The sequence below is a fragment of the Falco rusticolus genome, chromosome 5 (genome assembly GCF_015220075.1).
Source record: "Falco rusticolus isolate bFalRus1 chromosome 5, bFalRus1.pri, whole genome shotgun sequence".
NCBI classification, from domain to species: domain Eukaryota; kingdom Metazoa; phylum Chordata; class Aves; order Falconiformes; family Falconidae; genus Falco; species Falco rusticolus.
Genome location: NC_051191.1, coordinates 36,245,254 through 36,262,702, shown reverse-complemented (window position 1 = coordinate 36,262,702; position 17,449 = coordinate 36,245,254). Strand labels below are relative to the sequence as shown.

At 41.4% G+C, this 17,449-nt stretch overlaps 1 protein-coding gene across 11 annotated transcripts in view; it reads right to left on the bottom strand.

Moving 5' to 3' along the window:
• GRIP1 (glutamate receptor interacting protein 1) overlaps positions 1-17,449 on the bottom strand; it is a 330,769-nt gene that overhangs the window by 153,231 nt on the left and 160,089 nt on the right. The window contains exon 1 of one of the 11 annotated variants that reach the window (XM_037389515.1): positions 9,579-9,726. The exons of 9 other annotated variants lie outside the window; for them this stretch is intronic. In XM_037389515.1, coding sequence (XP_037245412.1) covers positions 9,579-9,633 — 55 coding nt within the window. In that variant the 5' untranslated portion in view covers positions 9,634-9,726. Of the gene's footprint in view, positions 1-9,578; positions 9,727-17,449 lie in introns of those variants that run through there. One more of the 11 variants, XM_037389519.1, reaches the window with a different exon arrangement.

Here is a 17,449-nt window from a genome sequence, read left to right as displayed (position 1 = left end):
CTTTCAGGGAAGCTGCCTTTTCTACTAAAACCATCATACCCAACAGCATTGATGAAAACTGAGGATAAGCAGTTCAAGGGATAAGATGTAGAGGTTGCAGCGGAGACTTATGTAATGCTTCCCCTTTCGCTGTAATAACAACTTTCTGGGCTGAAGCTTTCTTTTAACCTTCACCCAGGGCTGAATATGCTAAATACAGAGTCTTAAAAGGTTCCTAAATATTAGAGGAGTGATGCTTTAAAACAAACCCCCAAGAGAAGAAAGGAGACAAAAAGGACAAGTATCTTTAAAACTTCATACCCTCACAAAAGCGAGGGAGTGACACGGCACCTGTGGTAACACTGTGGTAGCTCCGTTTCACTTACATGCCTAATAAATTCAGAAGATGTTAATACAAAATTTTTAATTACTTCCAATATTAGCAATCAGATTTTCCCTGGAAAAAAACCCAATGTTATGAAGAGGTTTCATTTTGCTTGCAGCTCACATGAACTGGGCCCTTGGGGATAGTCTTTACCCAGGGCAGTCTTCCCTGCGTGTCCCCCGAGCAGCCCTCTCCCCAGGCCAGCAAAACTCCCACCGGGAATGCAGGTAGGGCGCCAGAAATTAGGTTACCTTTTGTCGATTTAATTCCAGCTGTTTGAAGAGGTGCAGTAACGCACACTGACAGAGAGACCCGACCGCTTACGGGCTGTGCCTGTGGCGGGACCTTCCGGCAGCACCACCATGGTGGCAGAGAATGAAGTGCAGACGGGGCACTACTCCCTGGAGTCACGCTGGGAGACAGATTAAGCTGCAAAAGTGCAGAAATCTGCCTAAAAATGCAGGTGTGCTCTTATCTCTATTCCAGAGAGTATCCCAAACTAAGTATTCATAAAGCATGTGAGAGAGTGAGGTCCACCCATCCCTAGCGTACCTGGCCACACAAGGAACCACAGCCCATTTCCACCCGAAATCTCACCTTACATTACGTCTTAAATTACCTAAAATGTCTAGGTAAGCACTACTAAGTAATTGCAGACTTTAAGTGGAATAAAATACCTTCACAAAATGACCAGTTTTTAACCCCTACTATTCAACCCCCGGCAGCTCAGGCCCCTGTTTTTCCTCACACTGCACGCACCTTTCCAGCAGCAGAGGCTGTGCCCCCAGCATGAGCTGCCTCTGCTCCACCTCCAGCTTCTCTCACGTCCCCCTTCGCTTCTCTTTTCCCTGTTGTCCTCTTCCCTCTTAGCTCTGCAGATCTGCAGAGCTCCCAGCAGTGCTGCATCTCACGTTCCTGCTGCGTGTGCCCTGGTTGCAGCTCAGGCCTCCTTTGCTCCCCACCGGAGCACACCCCTCGCCCCCCCCCCCCCCCAAGCACTGGGGGCCATGGCCCCACAGCCGACTGCAAACCCAAGGCCTGATATGCACACCGCCTCTTTTCTCCTACCCCACGCCGCCCTTCTCCTTTCCACGTTTCCTCAGGCTTCACCTCTGTTCATGTAATTCCGTGGAATTCAGACACTTCTTTCAAAGTAACAAAAACCTCATGTGGGCACCGGACAGGCCCCGGCAGAGAGCTGATTTGTTTGCAAAGAAAAATCCAGTGCTCTCATGAGAATGCAAAGATGGACGTATGTTTTTGTACACTGGCAGAATTTGCAGTGTCTATCCCACTGTATTAACACATGCTCTCACCTAGCCTTCTGCTCCAGCCTGCCTCGTACCCTCTATACTACTCTGGGATGCTCATCCAGATTGAGCTCCTGGCAGAAATGAGACGCTGAAGTGTTTTTTAATCTCTGCCCTCTGATTCTGCTAGAACTACTTGAAAAGGCAACAACACTGAAGATCATAGAATCACCGAATGGTTTGTGTTGGAAGGGACCTTAAAGATCATCCAGTTCCAGCCCCCCTGCCATGGGCAGGGACACCTTCCACTAGCTCAAAAGCCCCATCCAGCCTGGCCTTGAACACTTCCAGGGATGGGGCATCCACAGCTTCTCTGGGCAACCTGCTCCAGTGCCTCACCACTCCCATAGTGGGCAATTTCTTCCTTGTATCTAATCTAAATCGACCCTCTTCCAGTTTAAAGCCATTACCCCGCGTCCTATCACTACATGCCCTTGTAAGAAGTCCCTCTCCAGCTTTCCTTTAAGCCCACTTTAGGTACTGCAAGGCAGCTGTAAGATCTCCCCAGAGCCTTCTCTTCTGCAGGCTGAACAACCCCAGCTCTCTCAGCCTGTCTTCAGAGGAGAGGTGCTCCAGCCCTATGATCATGTTTGTAGCCCTCCTCTGGACTCGCTCCAACATGTCCACATCCTTCTTATGTTGGGGGCCCCAGAGCTGAATGCAGTACTCCAGGTGGGGTCTCATGAGAGCAGAATAGAGGGGCAGAATGATCTCTGTTGACCTGCTGGTCACGTTTCTTTTGATGCAGCTCAGGATATGGTTGGCTTTCTGGGCTGCAAGCACACGTTGATAGGTCATGCTGAGCTTCTCATACACTAGCATCCCCCTAGTCTTTCTCCTCAGGGCTGTTCTCAATCCATTCTCTGCCCAGCCTATATTTGGGCTTGGGTTTGCCCTGACTCACATGCAGGACCTTACACTTGGCCTGGTTGAACTTCATTAAGTTCTCACAGGCCCACCTCTCAAGCCTGTCAAGGTCCCTCTGGATGGCATCCCTTCCCTCCAGCGTGCCGACCACACCACACAGCTTGGTGTCCACAGAGATACGAACAAGATAAACTCATGAAACATTTGCAACACACTTCTATCCTGCAGCAATGGTGATGGTCAGAAAGACATTTGTGCAACACCCCATCCATGAGCCAGCTTAGGGTTTCATTATTTACAGCTCAAATGTCTCACCTGCATTCATATTAAAACTGGCACACTTATCAATAAACTATTTCAGTTAAACTTTAATATTTAGACAGCCTACAAACTGCTGCATAATAATTCTTTTTCTTTCATTTTACTCAGAATATTTTTGAGAGAAGTACTGCTATCCCTATCACGCAGCTAGGGACAAGGCACAAAGTCCAAGACACTTGCTGAACTGTGCAAGAAGTTCAGCAGGAACCAGCCAAGAACTCCTATAACCCACCCAGCTCCCAAAAGAATACACACACTGGGAAGAACACTCCCTACATGTTACAGGTGCAACAGGTATCAGAGCTGCCATATCATATACCAGCTACTAACAGCTGATAGATATCAGATAGCTAATGAACACTTACAATCACTTTATATGACGGCTTGCCGCTGTCTCTTCACAACTTACAGGCGCCTGCAGGCAATTATTCCACCTTATCTAAGCCAGAGATATTTTCTCTGCAGAACTCCAGCTATACACACATTCTCAGACCATCAGGGCTGCAGCAGTGCTCCCACTTTTAAGTAGTACATGCTTGATATGGGAAGTATTTTTACGTCTCTCTCTTCTCTCAAACTTTCACACAGATTGGTTAGTATGCTGCTGTACTTTAGATCATCCTGAATAATTAATAAAGAGTTTGCCAGTTCTTGAATATATTATCAGTGAAGAAATATTGCTTGAACTTGTGAACTGTGATCAGCTTGCTGCAGAAAGGAAAATCTTTTCTCCTCACTTCATTACTTCTTACAACAATACATTCAAAGAAATCCTTTGAACAAAAAGACAATGTTGCAAACTACTAATACTCATTAAATAAAATGAATCTGCCTCTTTTGTTCTACACATACATGGTGCTGGAAAGCCTAAACAGCAATTACAAAAGGAACATCTTTTTAACAAATATTAATCTCTCTCCCTCTCCTTAAGCGATTGTAACACAGGCACTGTACCATTTCAAAGCAATCTTAAGAGTGCCTTTAGCCAGGATTGTTTTAAGTGCAAATAAAAAAGACAAGATGGGTGAAAAATCTAGAAGGGAAAAAGTCATGCACTCTGCTCTGCTCTCTCACACTTTGCCAACTTCAGTAACTGTTCACAACCAGTGATGCAGAAAGAGAAGAAAGGAGGCAGGGGTTGTATCTCAGACTGCCATGGACCAGCTGGGTGATATAGGGCAGGTCATGGCCAATCTCTGCCTTCATTTTCTTATCTAACAGTCTCGCAATAAAATACATTATGGGTTGGTGTTGGTTTTTTTTTAAATACAAAACAAAAAAAGATCCAAGTCCCAAGAAATAGGATTTTTTTTTTTTAAAAAATAATTACTTCATTACAAGCACTAAGAGCAGCGTCAAAACTTCCCTTGCTGACATACTGATCTACAGCTCTCCCCTGTGGACTCTCTCCTATCTTCTCATCACGTATGTGCTAATGGTTCCTGTTAAGGAAGGGCTGCATCTCTGGAGGTGGCCCTAGAGCTCCCGAATGCTAGCAGAAAAGAGTTTCCAGATTTTGCTTCCACTCTTTATTCCTTCCCTGCAGTCTGTTACTAAGTCAGAAGAAACACATAGTTCACTTTTAGAAATACAATCGAAAAAAATTAGGGAACTGGACAACCTGGATAAACACGTGTTTAGTATGAAAAACCTCAAAGCATACTTCCAAAACCCCGACTGAATGCACAAAACCAGCAAATTCCTGTTGACTGCCTATTCATATAACTTGTCAGCACACTTAGTTTTCTGAATGTTCAGAACTCATAGGGAACTAACCTATGTTCAAAAGTCCCTACAGATATTGCTACTTGTGATTCTTACTTCAAATCCAGCTGTTGACTCAGTTCTTTTACTGTAAATTTGTATTTTTATAAACAACTTAATGACAAAAAAAGACCACATAGTTAGAATTACTATTAAAATAAGGTACCAGCTGGCAACTTGCTGTCACAACCAGGGCTGATTCTCTGGAACACTGGAAAGTTTGTAATAAAATACTATACAGTCTCTTTGTCAAGGCACCATTTTAATTTCATGCCTTCAAAAAAATTTCTGGGTTTGCTCTTCTTGTAGTTGCTTGTGGACAAAGCAAAGTATAACCTACATCCAGTTACATTCAGAATTCATCCTTTGATGCTTTAGGCCTCTAACCAATTTTTAGATAACCGATCATCTTGTGAACTGGAGTGCACTATCCCCCATTTTAGGCTTGCTTTATTTCACTGTATCGGAAACATATTGGGAGCATAAAAATCTGCGTCTGCAGAAAGGATCTGTATGCGCAGTAGGTGATGAATTATCCTGAAGATACACTATAAAGCTTTGATGGATGAAAGGCAGACCACTCAGCTCCTTACACTATGCGCTGTGTAACAGCAGTTGACATCTTTATCAGAGTGCTCTTATTCTGTTTCCATTATAATAATATCCAGAATAATATCACTGATCTGGATATGTTAAAAAATACATTCCGGCCCCTTACAGAGAGAGAGATACATTTCTATATGCAACTTTACGCAGTAGACACAGCTTCCTAAAAGACCTGTTCTTGGGGCTAATAAAGGGAAAAAACGAACATGTCCGTACATAAATTAACCACCACCAAGGCTCTGTAATGCACTGCTTGAAAGGCAATTTTTAAACTATAAAGTGGTTAATTTAGCTGTAAACCTGACCAGCTTACACATTTCAGCAACTTTTCTCTATTGTACTACAGTGCTACGCTTAACATAATTACTGTAAATTGTGCAATTCTGATTTAGCAGGTACAGTCAATGTAAGCGATTACCACAGACTCTTTGGTATGCGCAGCATACTGCTCAGTAGGGGCCAAGGTCTTACAGAAATAAATTTTGGGGGAAAAACCCCTAGTATTTCTCCACCGCACACAAAAAATTCTACAGCACAAGCAGCTGTACAGAGAACAGATTTGTGGTTGCGCTAACAACTTCAAATGTGGCATTTCCTCATATTCAACCGGTTCAAATGTGTTACCACTCTCTCTAAGCCCAGTACTTCTCATAGGGACATCTATAAAAATGGCTACTACTACAGATTCTTAATATAGCTTTTGGATTACCTTGCTCTTTTGGGATAGGAAAGAGATAAAAAATTAAAAAAACCCTCTTCTCAGTGCAAATTTTAGTAGCTAATATAGTAGAGATGATACCTCTTTTCAGAACTGCTTAACTACTTGCAACATTGCTTAAAATATATATACACATACACACACATATGCATATATATCGCCAAAAACATATAGATAATCAACAATAAAAAGAGATCGGGCCAGCAATATTTCAGCTCAAAGGTAAAAGCATGAGAGATTTATGCATGAAAGAAATCAGTTAACTACAGCACAAACTCCCATCCACCATAAACATTTTAACTGCTATAAAAAAAAAAAAGTAAATTAAAAATAGCATAGAAACATCACACTGGTGTAGAAACAGCACACTGGTGTAGAAAACAGGATTTTTTTTTTTTGTTCTTAACTAGACAGACTAGATTGAAATTGAAATTCAAACCATGTCTCAGCATGTATGAGACAATGGTCTCACACAGCACCCTTCTTGCAAATTGCATCATCAAATAAAATAATACTTTTCTTCCATAGTTGCCTGTTAATGGATGCAAACATAGAGCTTTACCTAAGCTTGGTAACATGCAATTTCATTACTGAAAATGGACTGACCTTCAAAAATAAAGACTCGCAAAACTGAAGTGTAATACACATTAAGGGAACTAATCTCATAGTATTTTGAATTTACTGAAAAAATAACTATCGTGCACATCTTGTTTGCCACATATTTTGCCCTAAGAGCATGTAGTTGATACAGTGGAAATACAGAGGATGACTTGGGTGTACAGCAGCCTCAGATGCAGTGGCCCTTGTACCCAGAGGCTACATGGCACAGACCCCAAACCACCCCGTGATTCTACGACTGGGCCTGTGTCCTACCACTGGTGTAAGTTTGAGGGTAGAGGACAGAGAAGGAGACCAGTGTTCCCACGTGGAGATGATCTTGGCGTGGAGGACAAGAGAGGTATGCGTTGTCATGCTACAGGAAGGATGAGCAGCAGTGGGTCACTGACCAGGTTTTAGAGAGTGTGCCCACAACTATAGGGTATTTTTGCCTTGAAATTTGCTCGGAACACTTGATTTTCCTGCTGGAGATTTTAAAATGACAAAATAAGCATGTGTAGCAATACAAAGAGACACAGCTTTGCTTTTTCCTTGGAAAGGTTAAGATGAAGCACAGGAAGAGGGGAGTGTAATTGTTGTAAAACACAATATTGCCTGAACATCTCCCTGTTGGGTAGAATTGCTTTTGGACAGTCTCCAGTTGCCCACATGAGGCATTTCTTTTTACGTCCTTATCTAAAAGAACAACAAATGAAGTTACAAGCTTACTTTGTCAAGACAGGCATATGACATACACAAAAAAGGAAAGCAGGTATTTCCACTTTTTGATGTACAATTAAACACACGTGTGTAATCAATTAAAAATACAAGACACTAATCAAGTGTGCAGCATACCTGTTTCTTTTTACCACAGCAGGGCCCAAAAGAAAGTAAAGAAATTATTTTGGCGAACTGCACAAAGGTATAGCATCAGCACAGAAGAAAGAGACCCTAGCAGAGACAGGCTGGGGGAAAGTACTAACGCAAGGAAAATTGCTTTTGGGGCAAAGGAATTCAAGGAAAGCACCAAACCTCAGGACTAGCAAGCTAGAAGGGGAGGGGACCTCCCAGCTGATGCAGCAGCAGGAAATTACCAGCTGGTGGCATGAGTGGTGCCACACTAAAAACGTGAAGGTCCACCCCTGTCCTTAGCTAGCCTGATTGTGTTGAGCTGTCTATAACTGGTGCCTGAGATGCAAACCCCAAGGCCACAGAATGCAGAGGAGTTAGCTAAAAGAACAAGGGTTTTACTCAAAATGGTGCAAATTCAGGAGCCTATCAATTAGGACAGCAACTCCAGTCTGGCAAGCATAAGGATTACAAAGGAATATATGAACATACCTTTAGATTGCCTTTTTTTTTTTTTTTTTTTAATCAATTGTTAATAGTAAGGCAAGCATAAAACACACATCTTTAATGTAAAAAAATCAATAGCATCATGCTGGTTCCTATTGGGAGGGAGTGGGAGGAATGAGGAGTCTCAAAGGAAGTTAAGATTATTTCAAAGGAGAAAAAAAACCCACTACCCTGAATTCTGTTGAACGATGGAAGTGTGAAAGAATGAAGATGGCTATGATGTGTAGGAATATTGATTATTCCCGGGGAAACTGTATTTAAATGGAGCAACAACTCTCATCAGTGAGACACTAAATTAGTGCCCAGATCTGTCTTATAAAGACATCAACAGACAAAAAGATTCCTCAAACCAGGAAAAGAACACGCTGACTTCCAACCTGATAAATGCGTAACAGAGCTACCAAAATAGAAACATTTTACACAAAGGAGAAAAACAAGCATTACCCAGAACAGATTTGAAAGAGAAGCAAATCTACAGAGGAGGGGATGATTAATAAATATTTGAGTTCACATGTTTTGAACAACGTGGTCCCATACAGCAGTCTAAAGAACAGGAAAATGCATTTTGTAAGTTCGATTGAGATATTAAGCTCTTTTTCCATTATTGGCCTCATAGTATTAGCATCTTATTCTTTCATGCTTCTGCAAAATAAAATACTAATCGATTTTGAGCTATACTTATAATCAAAGGCTTCTCATTTTTTCAAGCTAGACTGATACAAACAGTTTCATTCACATACTGATGTGTTTCCAGCTGCACAATAATGGCCATTAAATGTTTCACAGTACCCAAGCTAAAAACCAGAAGCTTCTTGTTTGCAGACACATAATGCTATACAATGTTGCAAGTTTACGCAACAAAAATGAGCCTAAATCCCAAATCAAACCTTTTTACACTGAGAAGGAAAAATTAACAAACCGAACTGATTTTTTTAGAAGAAATTAAGTTATTTTTAGAAACTAAGATATGTTCATTTCTGAAGAGGGAAGGTACCTTATCCAGACAGAGGTTTTCACACAGCTGCTTTAATAATCACACAGGACTCAAGTAGAGAAAGATGCAAGTAGTATTTTAAAGTTATGAGCAGTAAGACCAGAGGCTACAAAGATCTACAGTAACATAAAATGCACACTGCTCTAACAGGCAAATTAACTTCACAAGTGTGACATGTGAGTGCAGCCCTAAAAAAACACATGCTGCTGTCCATACTTCATCACATACAACAGTTGCTGGCATCTAAAGCATAGCTAGAAATCACTTACGAAAGATGTTAAACAACAGAAATTCATCCTGGATATAGGTCCTGAGTATCACTGTCAGTGGTTCCCAGTAAGGCAGAGCATGCACTGACCCAGGAGGGACTCCTCTGAGTGGTTAGCAGAAATACAAAACAATTATACCCCACAATAACTTTAGCACTTCACTTGGGAAAAAAATCCTCCTTTTAGCAATGAAAATAAGAGGAAAACAGGAACCTATCTTCCTAGCAGGAGCACAGCATGGGACACGTAAGGGTTGTAACTGAAAGAGCCCCTACACCTTTCTGTATTCAGAGTTCTTTGTTGCCTGACAGTGAACTGGAAGGACGGTCATATTTAAAAGTAAAAACATCAGGCTGTGTCTCCGGAAGGCTGCAACAGAGCCCCTGAATGAATAAGAAGGAAAACACGTTACCTTTAGCAAGTCTCCTCAGGATTTGACAGCGGCATTTAAAAGAGACAGCTATCATTCTCGCTGCCTGCCTCCCCTGGCAAAGCGCGCTCAGGGCTCTGCTCGGGTGAATGCAGCAGAAGCCTGTGAATTCCTCCTCCCGCACATACCCAGCAAAGGTAGCCCCAGCGGGGAGTGACAAAGCTTAATTCCTCTTGGCTGATGCAGGGATCAGCTCTGTGTCATCCGGCAAATCTGTGTCGTTCACTACTACTACCACCACCACCACCTGCATGAGGAGATGAAGGGCTCACAAAGCACTGTTTCTTTAAAAGCTAGAAAGCATCCAGCTGCACACAGGGATGCAGATATCAGAGGGAGCCTTTCCCCAGTCTCTTGCATTCCCTGACCGTGCAGGGAGAGTGATGGTTGCCGTGCCAGGCAAAGGGCCCTGTGTTTCAGCAGACGTGGCAATTTTTCTCCTCTTCTCTCACATCTTTCCTTTCCCTTACACTTCCCTCTGGATAAATAGGACAAAACCACCAGGCATCCTACTTCTGGGGGAGAAGGAGCCTATTTTGAATGGAAAATACTCTAATCAAAGCACATTAAAGATTTAATCTGTAAGGAAGAAGAAAAGAAAAAGCCTGATTTTATAACCAGGAAAGCTTTTTGACAATTGTAGACAAGTATATTACAGCTATTGAAGCACAGACCACAGGGGGAGGGAGAGAGTCAGAGGGAAGTGATGGATTGTTGTGTGTGGGCAGGACCGCCAAGCATCTGATCACAGCAAAATAAGTAAAATGATGCTGCATAGAAAACACACAGTGAATCAGGTTTTCTCCCCTCACTAGAGAAGAGAGCAGCTTTTAGTGCACCTGAGAATTTATTTTGCCAAACATTGCACCATTTGTAAGATTTTGTAAGATTTCTTCAGCCTACCAGGAATTTTATGTCCTCTTATGCCTATTTAGACAGCAAATTAACCTGCTTTTACAATTCATTCAGGAAACGATGAAGTGGAGCACACTGCTTAAGGGAGAGCTCCATCCCATCTTTTATGAAATTACTAAAGGACAAATCCAACATTCTAAAAACCAAGCAAGCAAACCAAAATAAGCCATAAAGTTTGCCCGGTCAGATTTATGCACAAAACCCAAGTGCTGCATCAGATACTCTCCTTTAAAACAACAGATAATTATTTCTTTGTCAAGACTTCTGCTTCACTTTGGTGATATATTTAAAACTGTCCTCATATACCCTTGTCCTATTCACCTGCTTTGCTTACAAAATTGCTCAGTTTATCTTCTCCCATCTTTAATCCATCGCTATATTTACTGTTATGGTCCCGTGTTAGGGTGTGCATCTTCTACTGTCAGCTACAGAAAGCCAGGAGGAGGTATGGACAGCTTTCACACTTAGTGCCATTTCTCTCTCCCTGCCTGCTCCATGCTGCATCAGCAGCTCCAGGCTTGCCATCTTCCAACGCACTATTACAGTGATTGTTTTTCTTATTTTTGTTTTATTGGTTACAGCAACAGCCGTATTTCCAAGGCCAGGGTGAAACACTCCATCAGTACAATTGAAATTGCCCAGACAGGCCTGGTGAAAATTGATTTTATTTCGCTGTCATTAAAACCAGATAGGGGTAATAAAGTCATCTGTTCACCAACCTTGTTAATGCTTCCTAGCGGCTGTTGTACCAAACAGCTGTAAAATCCAACCAGCAGAAAAGCAGATGCACCTGAAGCCATGGGCTGATCATTCTGACCCTGCTGCTGCAGACCTCTGGCCCGGGATGGACAGGGCATGCAAGCAGGGCTGAAACCATGGGAAGAAGGTGGAGATTTAAGCCGGTGTAATTCAGTGGTCAAGAAAGAAAATGGAAAAATCTTGGGACTATCACGAAGGGGAAAATGGAGAGGAGCTCTGTACTGTCATTCCCCCATAAAGACGAAACCAAGAGAAGAGTAAGTGGCACTCTGCCTGCCAATATGCTTTTTGAGGAGAAAACTTGCCACCACTCTTTCTTGCCACCTCCCGGCTCAGGTAACAGGACTCCACACCAATGATACCAATCAATAGCACCTGTATTCAATTTCCTTTCCGCTCCACTGGAAAACTGTTCCAGAGACCATCACAAGGCTACAGCCCCAGCACGCAGCCCCTGCTCACAGCTCTTTCAGGTTTGAGATGCCGGAGCTGCCCTGAACTCACTACTCCCTTCCTGCAGACCAGCATCCAGAATCCTTATTACTGTCTTTTCCTCTGCCAGATGCTCCTCCTTGATGCCATAGATCTTGTGGTGCCCAGACAGACCCATTTAAACACCTTCCCTTATCTCAAGGTTAACCAGAAGATACTGCAAGATGATCGCTTAGCTGCCCTCATATTTGTTATTTGATTCTTCCCAGTCAATACAGACAAGGAAAACAGCATAGAGTCTGGGGTCAGCATCGTCTGCATCAGGCAGACAGGTCTCTGCTCCCACCTCTTCCAAGATGGACCTTCTCATCAGCTTCCAACAGCACAGCAAGGTGCGCCTGCAGTGCTCCTCATGCCCTTCAAAGAAGGTGTTTTTGGTGAGCAGCTCTCAACTCGAGTCTGCTTTTGTCTTCTCTCCTTCAGAGTGCAATTTTGACATCCTTCAGGACTTTTCCCATGCAGAGAACGGCAACAGAAAACACCATGAGAAAGAACTGCTCACTCCTTGCCTCTGTGATCTGACTCCGTGACTTACCCTGCTTCAGCCCCCTTGGCAGAGGAGGCAGAAGAGCACACTTCTGGAGCTAGGAGCCTGTGAAAACCAGCTTCAGATGTGGGAGAAAAATCAAGCCCTTCTGTAAGGACCTGCTGAGTCCCAATGGGATTATGTAAAAATGTATAAAACTGTAATAATGATACAGAAACTGTGATATATATGCAAAATGAGCTGCTGGCTTGGGTCAGATAGGGTTTTACTAAAAGAGAAAAGATGTAGTCCTTGATCCGAAAAGCTTATAGTATTGTTTACTACTTCATCTAGATTACGGATGCACATGCTAAATACCCTCTGAAGCGCAGCAATAACCACTTCCAACCAAGTCAACAGGATGGTTTTTCGCTTATGTTCCTTCAGACAATTTTTCTGTCCTTGCATCACGTGCAGACTTGAATTCCTTAAAAAGATTTCCTAAGACAAAGATGTCGTACTTCAAGTACAGTACTGAATGTAATGATATAATGTATTTACTGCAGGGTTTTTTCCAGGTTTTTCGTAGTTCAAGAAAAGTAATGCAGTTATCAGAACAATTTCTAAAATATTCACCAAGATGCACGCGGTTTTACTACCTTCTTGCAGAACAGCGATCATTAGGATTGCCAGAACTGTTCTTGCCTTAAAGTCCTGCTTCTGAATTGTATTTAAGCATACCTCAGGTATTCTCAACTGTTTAGAATATACGTATTTTTTGACCAAATTAAGGATTTTGTGATTATTAAATGTCTCAACTTTCCAAAAGTCAGCCATCATTTTCTGAGGTGTCAGTCATTCAGCTCTGCAGATGGACTCAACTGGTCGTTCAGGAGAAAAAATGGGGTAGCAGGTAAAAAAAAAAAAAGGGGGTGGGTGGGGAATGAGGGGTGGGTGGGTAGGTGGAATAGGTAATGTAATATTAGGAGACAAAAACCTTCACACATACGGAAAACCAATTTATACCCCATATAACACAGGTTTAAGTCTTTAATAAGGAAAAGATGTAATTAGTAATTAACAGAGCTACAAATTTTATTACTATTTTCTCTGGGCTCATCTGTAAAAAACTTTTCATTTTGATCCTTTTGGACAGCAACGTGATTTTATATCACTTTTATTGCTGCACTCATTCTTTTCTTCAGTAGTCTGAAAGGTTATTTATAAACTCTAGGATAATATATAACACAAATATTTTCTAAACTCCATTTGTATTCATAAATGCTCAGTAGAGGGTCACTAGATGAAAGAAGCTTGTATTTCCATATGATAAGACAGGCTGTATAATATACATATCCTATTTAATACCATCTTCTGGTTCATCTTGTCAGATCACATTAGCTGAAAAAATGAATCCAAAAAAGTTAAGATTTATTACACTTCTCTGCAGGATAAAAGAAATTATGTAATGAAATTTCTCTAAATTAAATTGAAGATTATAAGCTTTATATAGTGTGACTTTTAGACAGAATCAGGAAATTTCTGTGAAAATACAGTATTCAATGAAGATTACAAATCCTGCAAAATATCAAAGTGTTTGGGAGAATAAAAGTAAGTTTGCCAAAAATGCAGTGTTTGCCCAGAAAACATGACTCTGATATTCACACCCTTGCATTTCATAGTAATATATACACCTGGAAGACACTTCTTTGTCAAATTCCACTCACATGTCGCATAAATATTCCCTTTCACACACCAACTGAGCAGCATCTTCAGACCACTTACAGCCCCCTCCCCTATATTACATTAAGGAGGATTTGTCCACATGAGCTGCCATAACTGGGTTTGGTTGTCACATGCTCTTATTTTCCTTTACAGGTCAATTATGTGTCACCACTCTGAAGGGGATGGACCGCAGACTACTCGGCCATAGCGATGTACACCAAAGACACAGACCTTTAAAAAACAGCCAACCCACAGGGTTCGATGAAGACAGGCATGTACTCAAACTACAGCCTCAGAAAACATTAAGGCAACCAGAAAGACAGAGAGATATAATGTTTCATGTGTCAGGAAGACACAATGATATCTAGTGGATCAACCCACGTAAGAAAATTGAAATGAAATATTATGAAGTCTGAATGCATTAAGATTTTGTACAAAATATTTTGCTCCATCATTTTAAAAGACTCTGCTGTCACCTATCACATCATTCAAAAGTCAGATTTTTAAGGAAAAAGAGAACTAATTTACCTCTGAAAATAACAAATGACCGTATGGATACTTCTGTTTTGAAAACTGAAACATTTCCACCGTTGTATTTGATACCTTTTATATCAATCAAGAACAAGCAACAAAACCAAGAATCTCAATCTTAACAAAACAAAATCTGAACATCTTTCATCCCAAAGAGAAGAGTTCTATTCCCACACAGCAGCAGACGCAGTCAGTCCCGCACTTTGCAACTGATACTGCTCTATCACAAAGATCCTCCTTCACTACAGGGAAAGGGAATAAAAAGGAAAGTGCAATAAAACCACTCTGTATTCCCCAGTGCTCAGATTATCAGTGCAGACAAGTTGTCAGCTTCGTATAATTTGGAGGGTCTTGTAAATTTACATTTTTATTATACTAACTACAGCAGTTATTTTCTAGCTACGTTAACCACTTCTGCAACACTGTTGGGCAATTTCACGCAGACATTGCAGCAGAACACTTTACAGGTCAATTAAAGTCATAAAAGGTGCTCTGGCTTCAGAAGATCATCGCTGGAGAACATTTCACATGGAAAGGGCAGCATGTTGGAAAGCAAGGATATGTGTGTGCTGAAGGTGGCAACAGATGATGAGAATAAATCTGTTAACTAACCAAGTTGATGCCAAAACACGATTTCTGTGGCACCATACAAATACGGTACCTTCATTGCCTAGGAACAGATTAGTAAAAAATAATTCAGGGACTTTCTGGATAGAAAAAAAAAATAACTTACCAGCTCCAAGCAATGTTAGCCTTTTTGAACTGGCAGGTACTAAACAACTGGTAAAATCAGTCAATATTGCCATATTGTGAGATGGCTTTTTGTTAAAGCTTTTTATAATACAACGAAGAATCACACTTTAATTGATTTCTTTGGAAATCTGATTTAATGATGTATTTTCTAAAATTTGTAATGTAGTATTAAAGGAAACAGAATACATCCACCTTTATATTAAAATAACTCTCTAGTACATACTGTCCTCTAGCATAATGTAACAAACAGCATTGCCTACATTATCCTTCACAGTGATCCCACATCAGGGCTTCACAAAAATCTTACCAGTCCATATAAATAACTGGCAAAAATTAAAACTGTCCTTTTCAGTGAAAATACAAAGGTTGAGAGATGTTCCTTGCTGGAGAAACTGTCCTCAAAAGATCTTTGAGATATGGAGCGCAACTGACTTTTAATTCCAAACCTAATTTCAGTTGCTGGCAAAACATGCTGTTCACCTTTTCCCAAGTTTTCCTAGCTCCAAATCTGTGTTTAAAAATAATTAGGGACTTCATACAATCGTAAAATATGAAGATGCCACACGTACTACAAAAATCAGAAACTTTTAGTAGCACAAGTATGTTGCAGTCTCTCAAAGGTAATTTCAAGCACAGCCACAACTACCTGAGATTTAATTCAGAAAGAAGTCTCTTCATGAAACCAATAGCTTGTGACCCACTTCAGGTATCACTCCATTTCTAGTATGCATCTGTACCCTTCCTTTGGTTTGGTTTACAATGACAGAAAAGAGTGCTTACTTTCTGGAGCATTACAAGTGATTTGTCCTCTTGTCTTCAGAACCAGCAATTAGTAAAGAACCTATAATTTTTCAAAATATAACGAAATAAACCACTGTCATTTGTCTGTTCTCCCAGCAGCAGCAGCAAAAGGACTAGGTACCACCAACGGTACCGTGCCTTCCAGGATGCCTGTAGATCTCGTGGAGAGAAACAACAAGTAACAACCCCGTTCAGTGACCACAATCAGCCCAGCGTGGGCTCCTGCCAGCAACATGCATATAATTACAGGCTCTGGGATTTAACGTAATCTCAAAACTAAAGGATGACTCTGTCTTACAAGTAGCTGTCCACATGCTGTACTACATGGTTAAAGACTCCTGTAATTACAATTTCTGTAAGGCTTTGTACTTTGCAGAGGCTTTTTCAATTAATCAAAATGATGACCTTCCTACTGCTATATCAGTCTTTAACAAAACAAAGCTAAGCATTTCCTCCGAATTATTGTATTGGAAGCGGGGACAATATCTTACACGTAGCAGAAAACAGCTGGTTCGACTCATTTAAAAACAAAAAAAGATTATGACTCCACTGAAACCACTTGAACAAAAGTGGAATAATTATACCTCTCTCTAGCTATACTGCTTTCTTTCCATATTTTTATCAACCTATTTAGCAGCCGTGAAATTGGAATATCACAGTAGAAAATAAAATGTGTGTTTGGAGGGATGAGTCTTGAATATAATGTAAGGTCATTTATTCTACTACAAGAGAATTTTAGGAATTAACTCAGTAGGTTTTTATGTGCAAGTCTTTATATTCAAGATACTGTCAAAAAGGACAGCAATGGAAGATTACAGGTCTAGAGATGCAGCAAAAAGAAGGGATGGCACAAGCAGAGTTTCAACCAGCGACACCTCCAAGCCTCTGCAAGACGAATCCGCTGATAAACACAGTTCTACTCCTACCTGTGTGCAAGCTGCAGGAAGACATGGTAGCAGCTGTTTTTCCAAAACAGAGTGGGTTTCTGTACTGGTATCAGGTACACACTGTATGTTTGCCTGTGGTGTGAGCAACGGCCAGCCAGCTGGCACCGACCACTGCACCTCCCCAGGCCACATCAGCTATTCATCCCAGAAGTAGAACTGGTGTGCCTGAAAACCAGAGGCAAATGGAAAATACAGAAAAACAGACCAGACATACACGACAGGGAAAAGCAAGCCATAGGGGAAAGAAAAAAACAGTATTCCAGTTTGAACAATGTGAGCTGACTCTCTCCGATTACGTGTTTATTGGATAGAGCTGTTAACTTGCTGGCAGGGGCACATTTTACTCTAAGTCCCACAATTGCGCACCACTGTCCTGTCCCTGTGCAAGCTGTTCTACACAGTAACACCAGACACACAAGGGGGTACCACCCTGGAAGCAGATGGGTAGATACCGAGCAACCTTT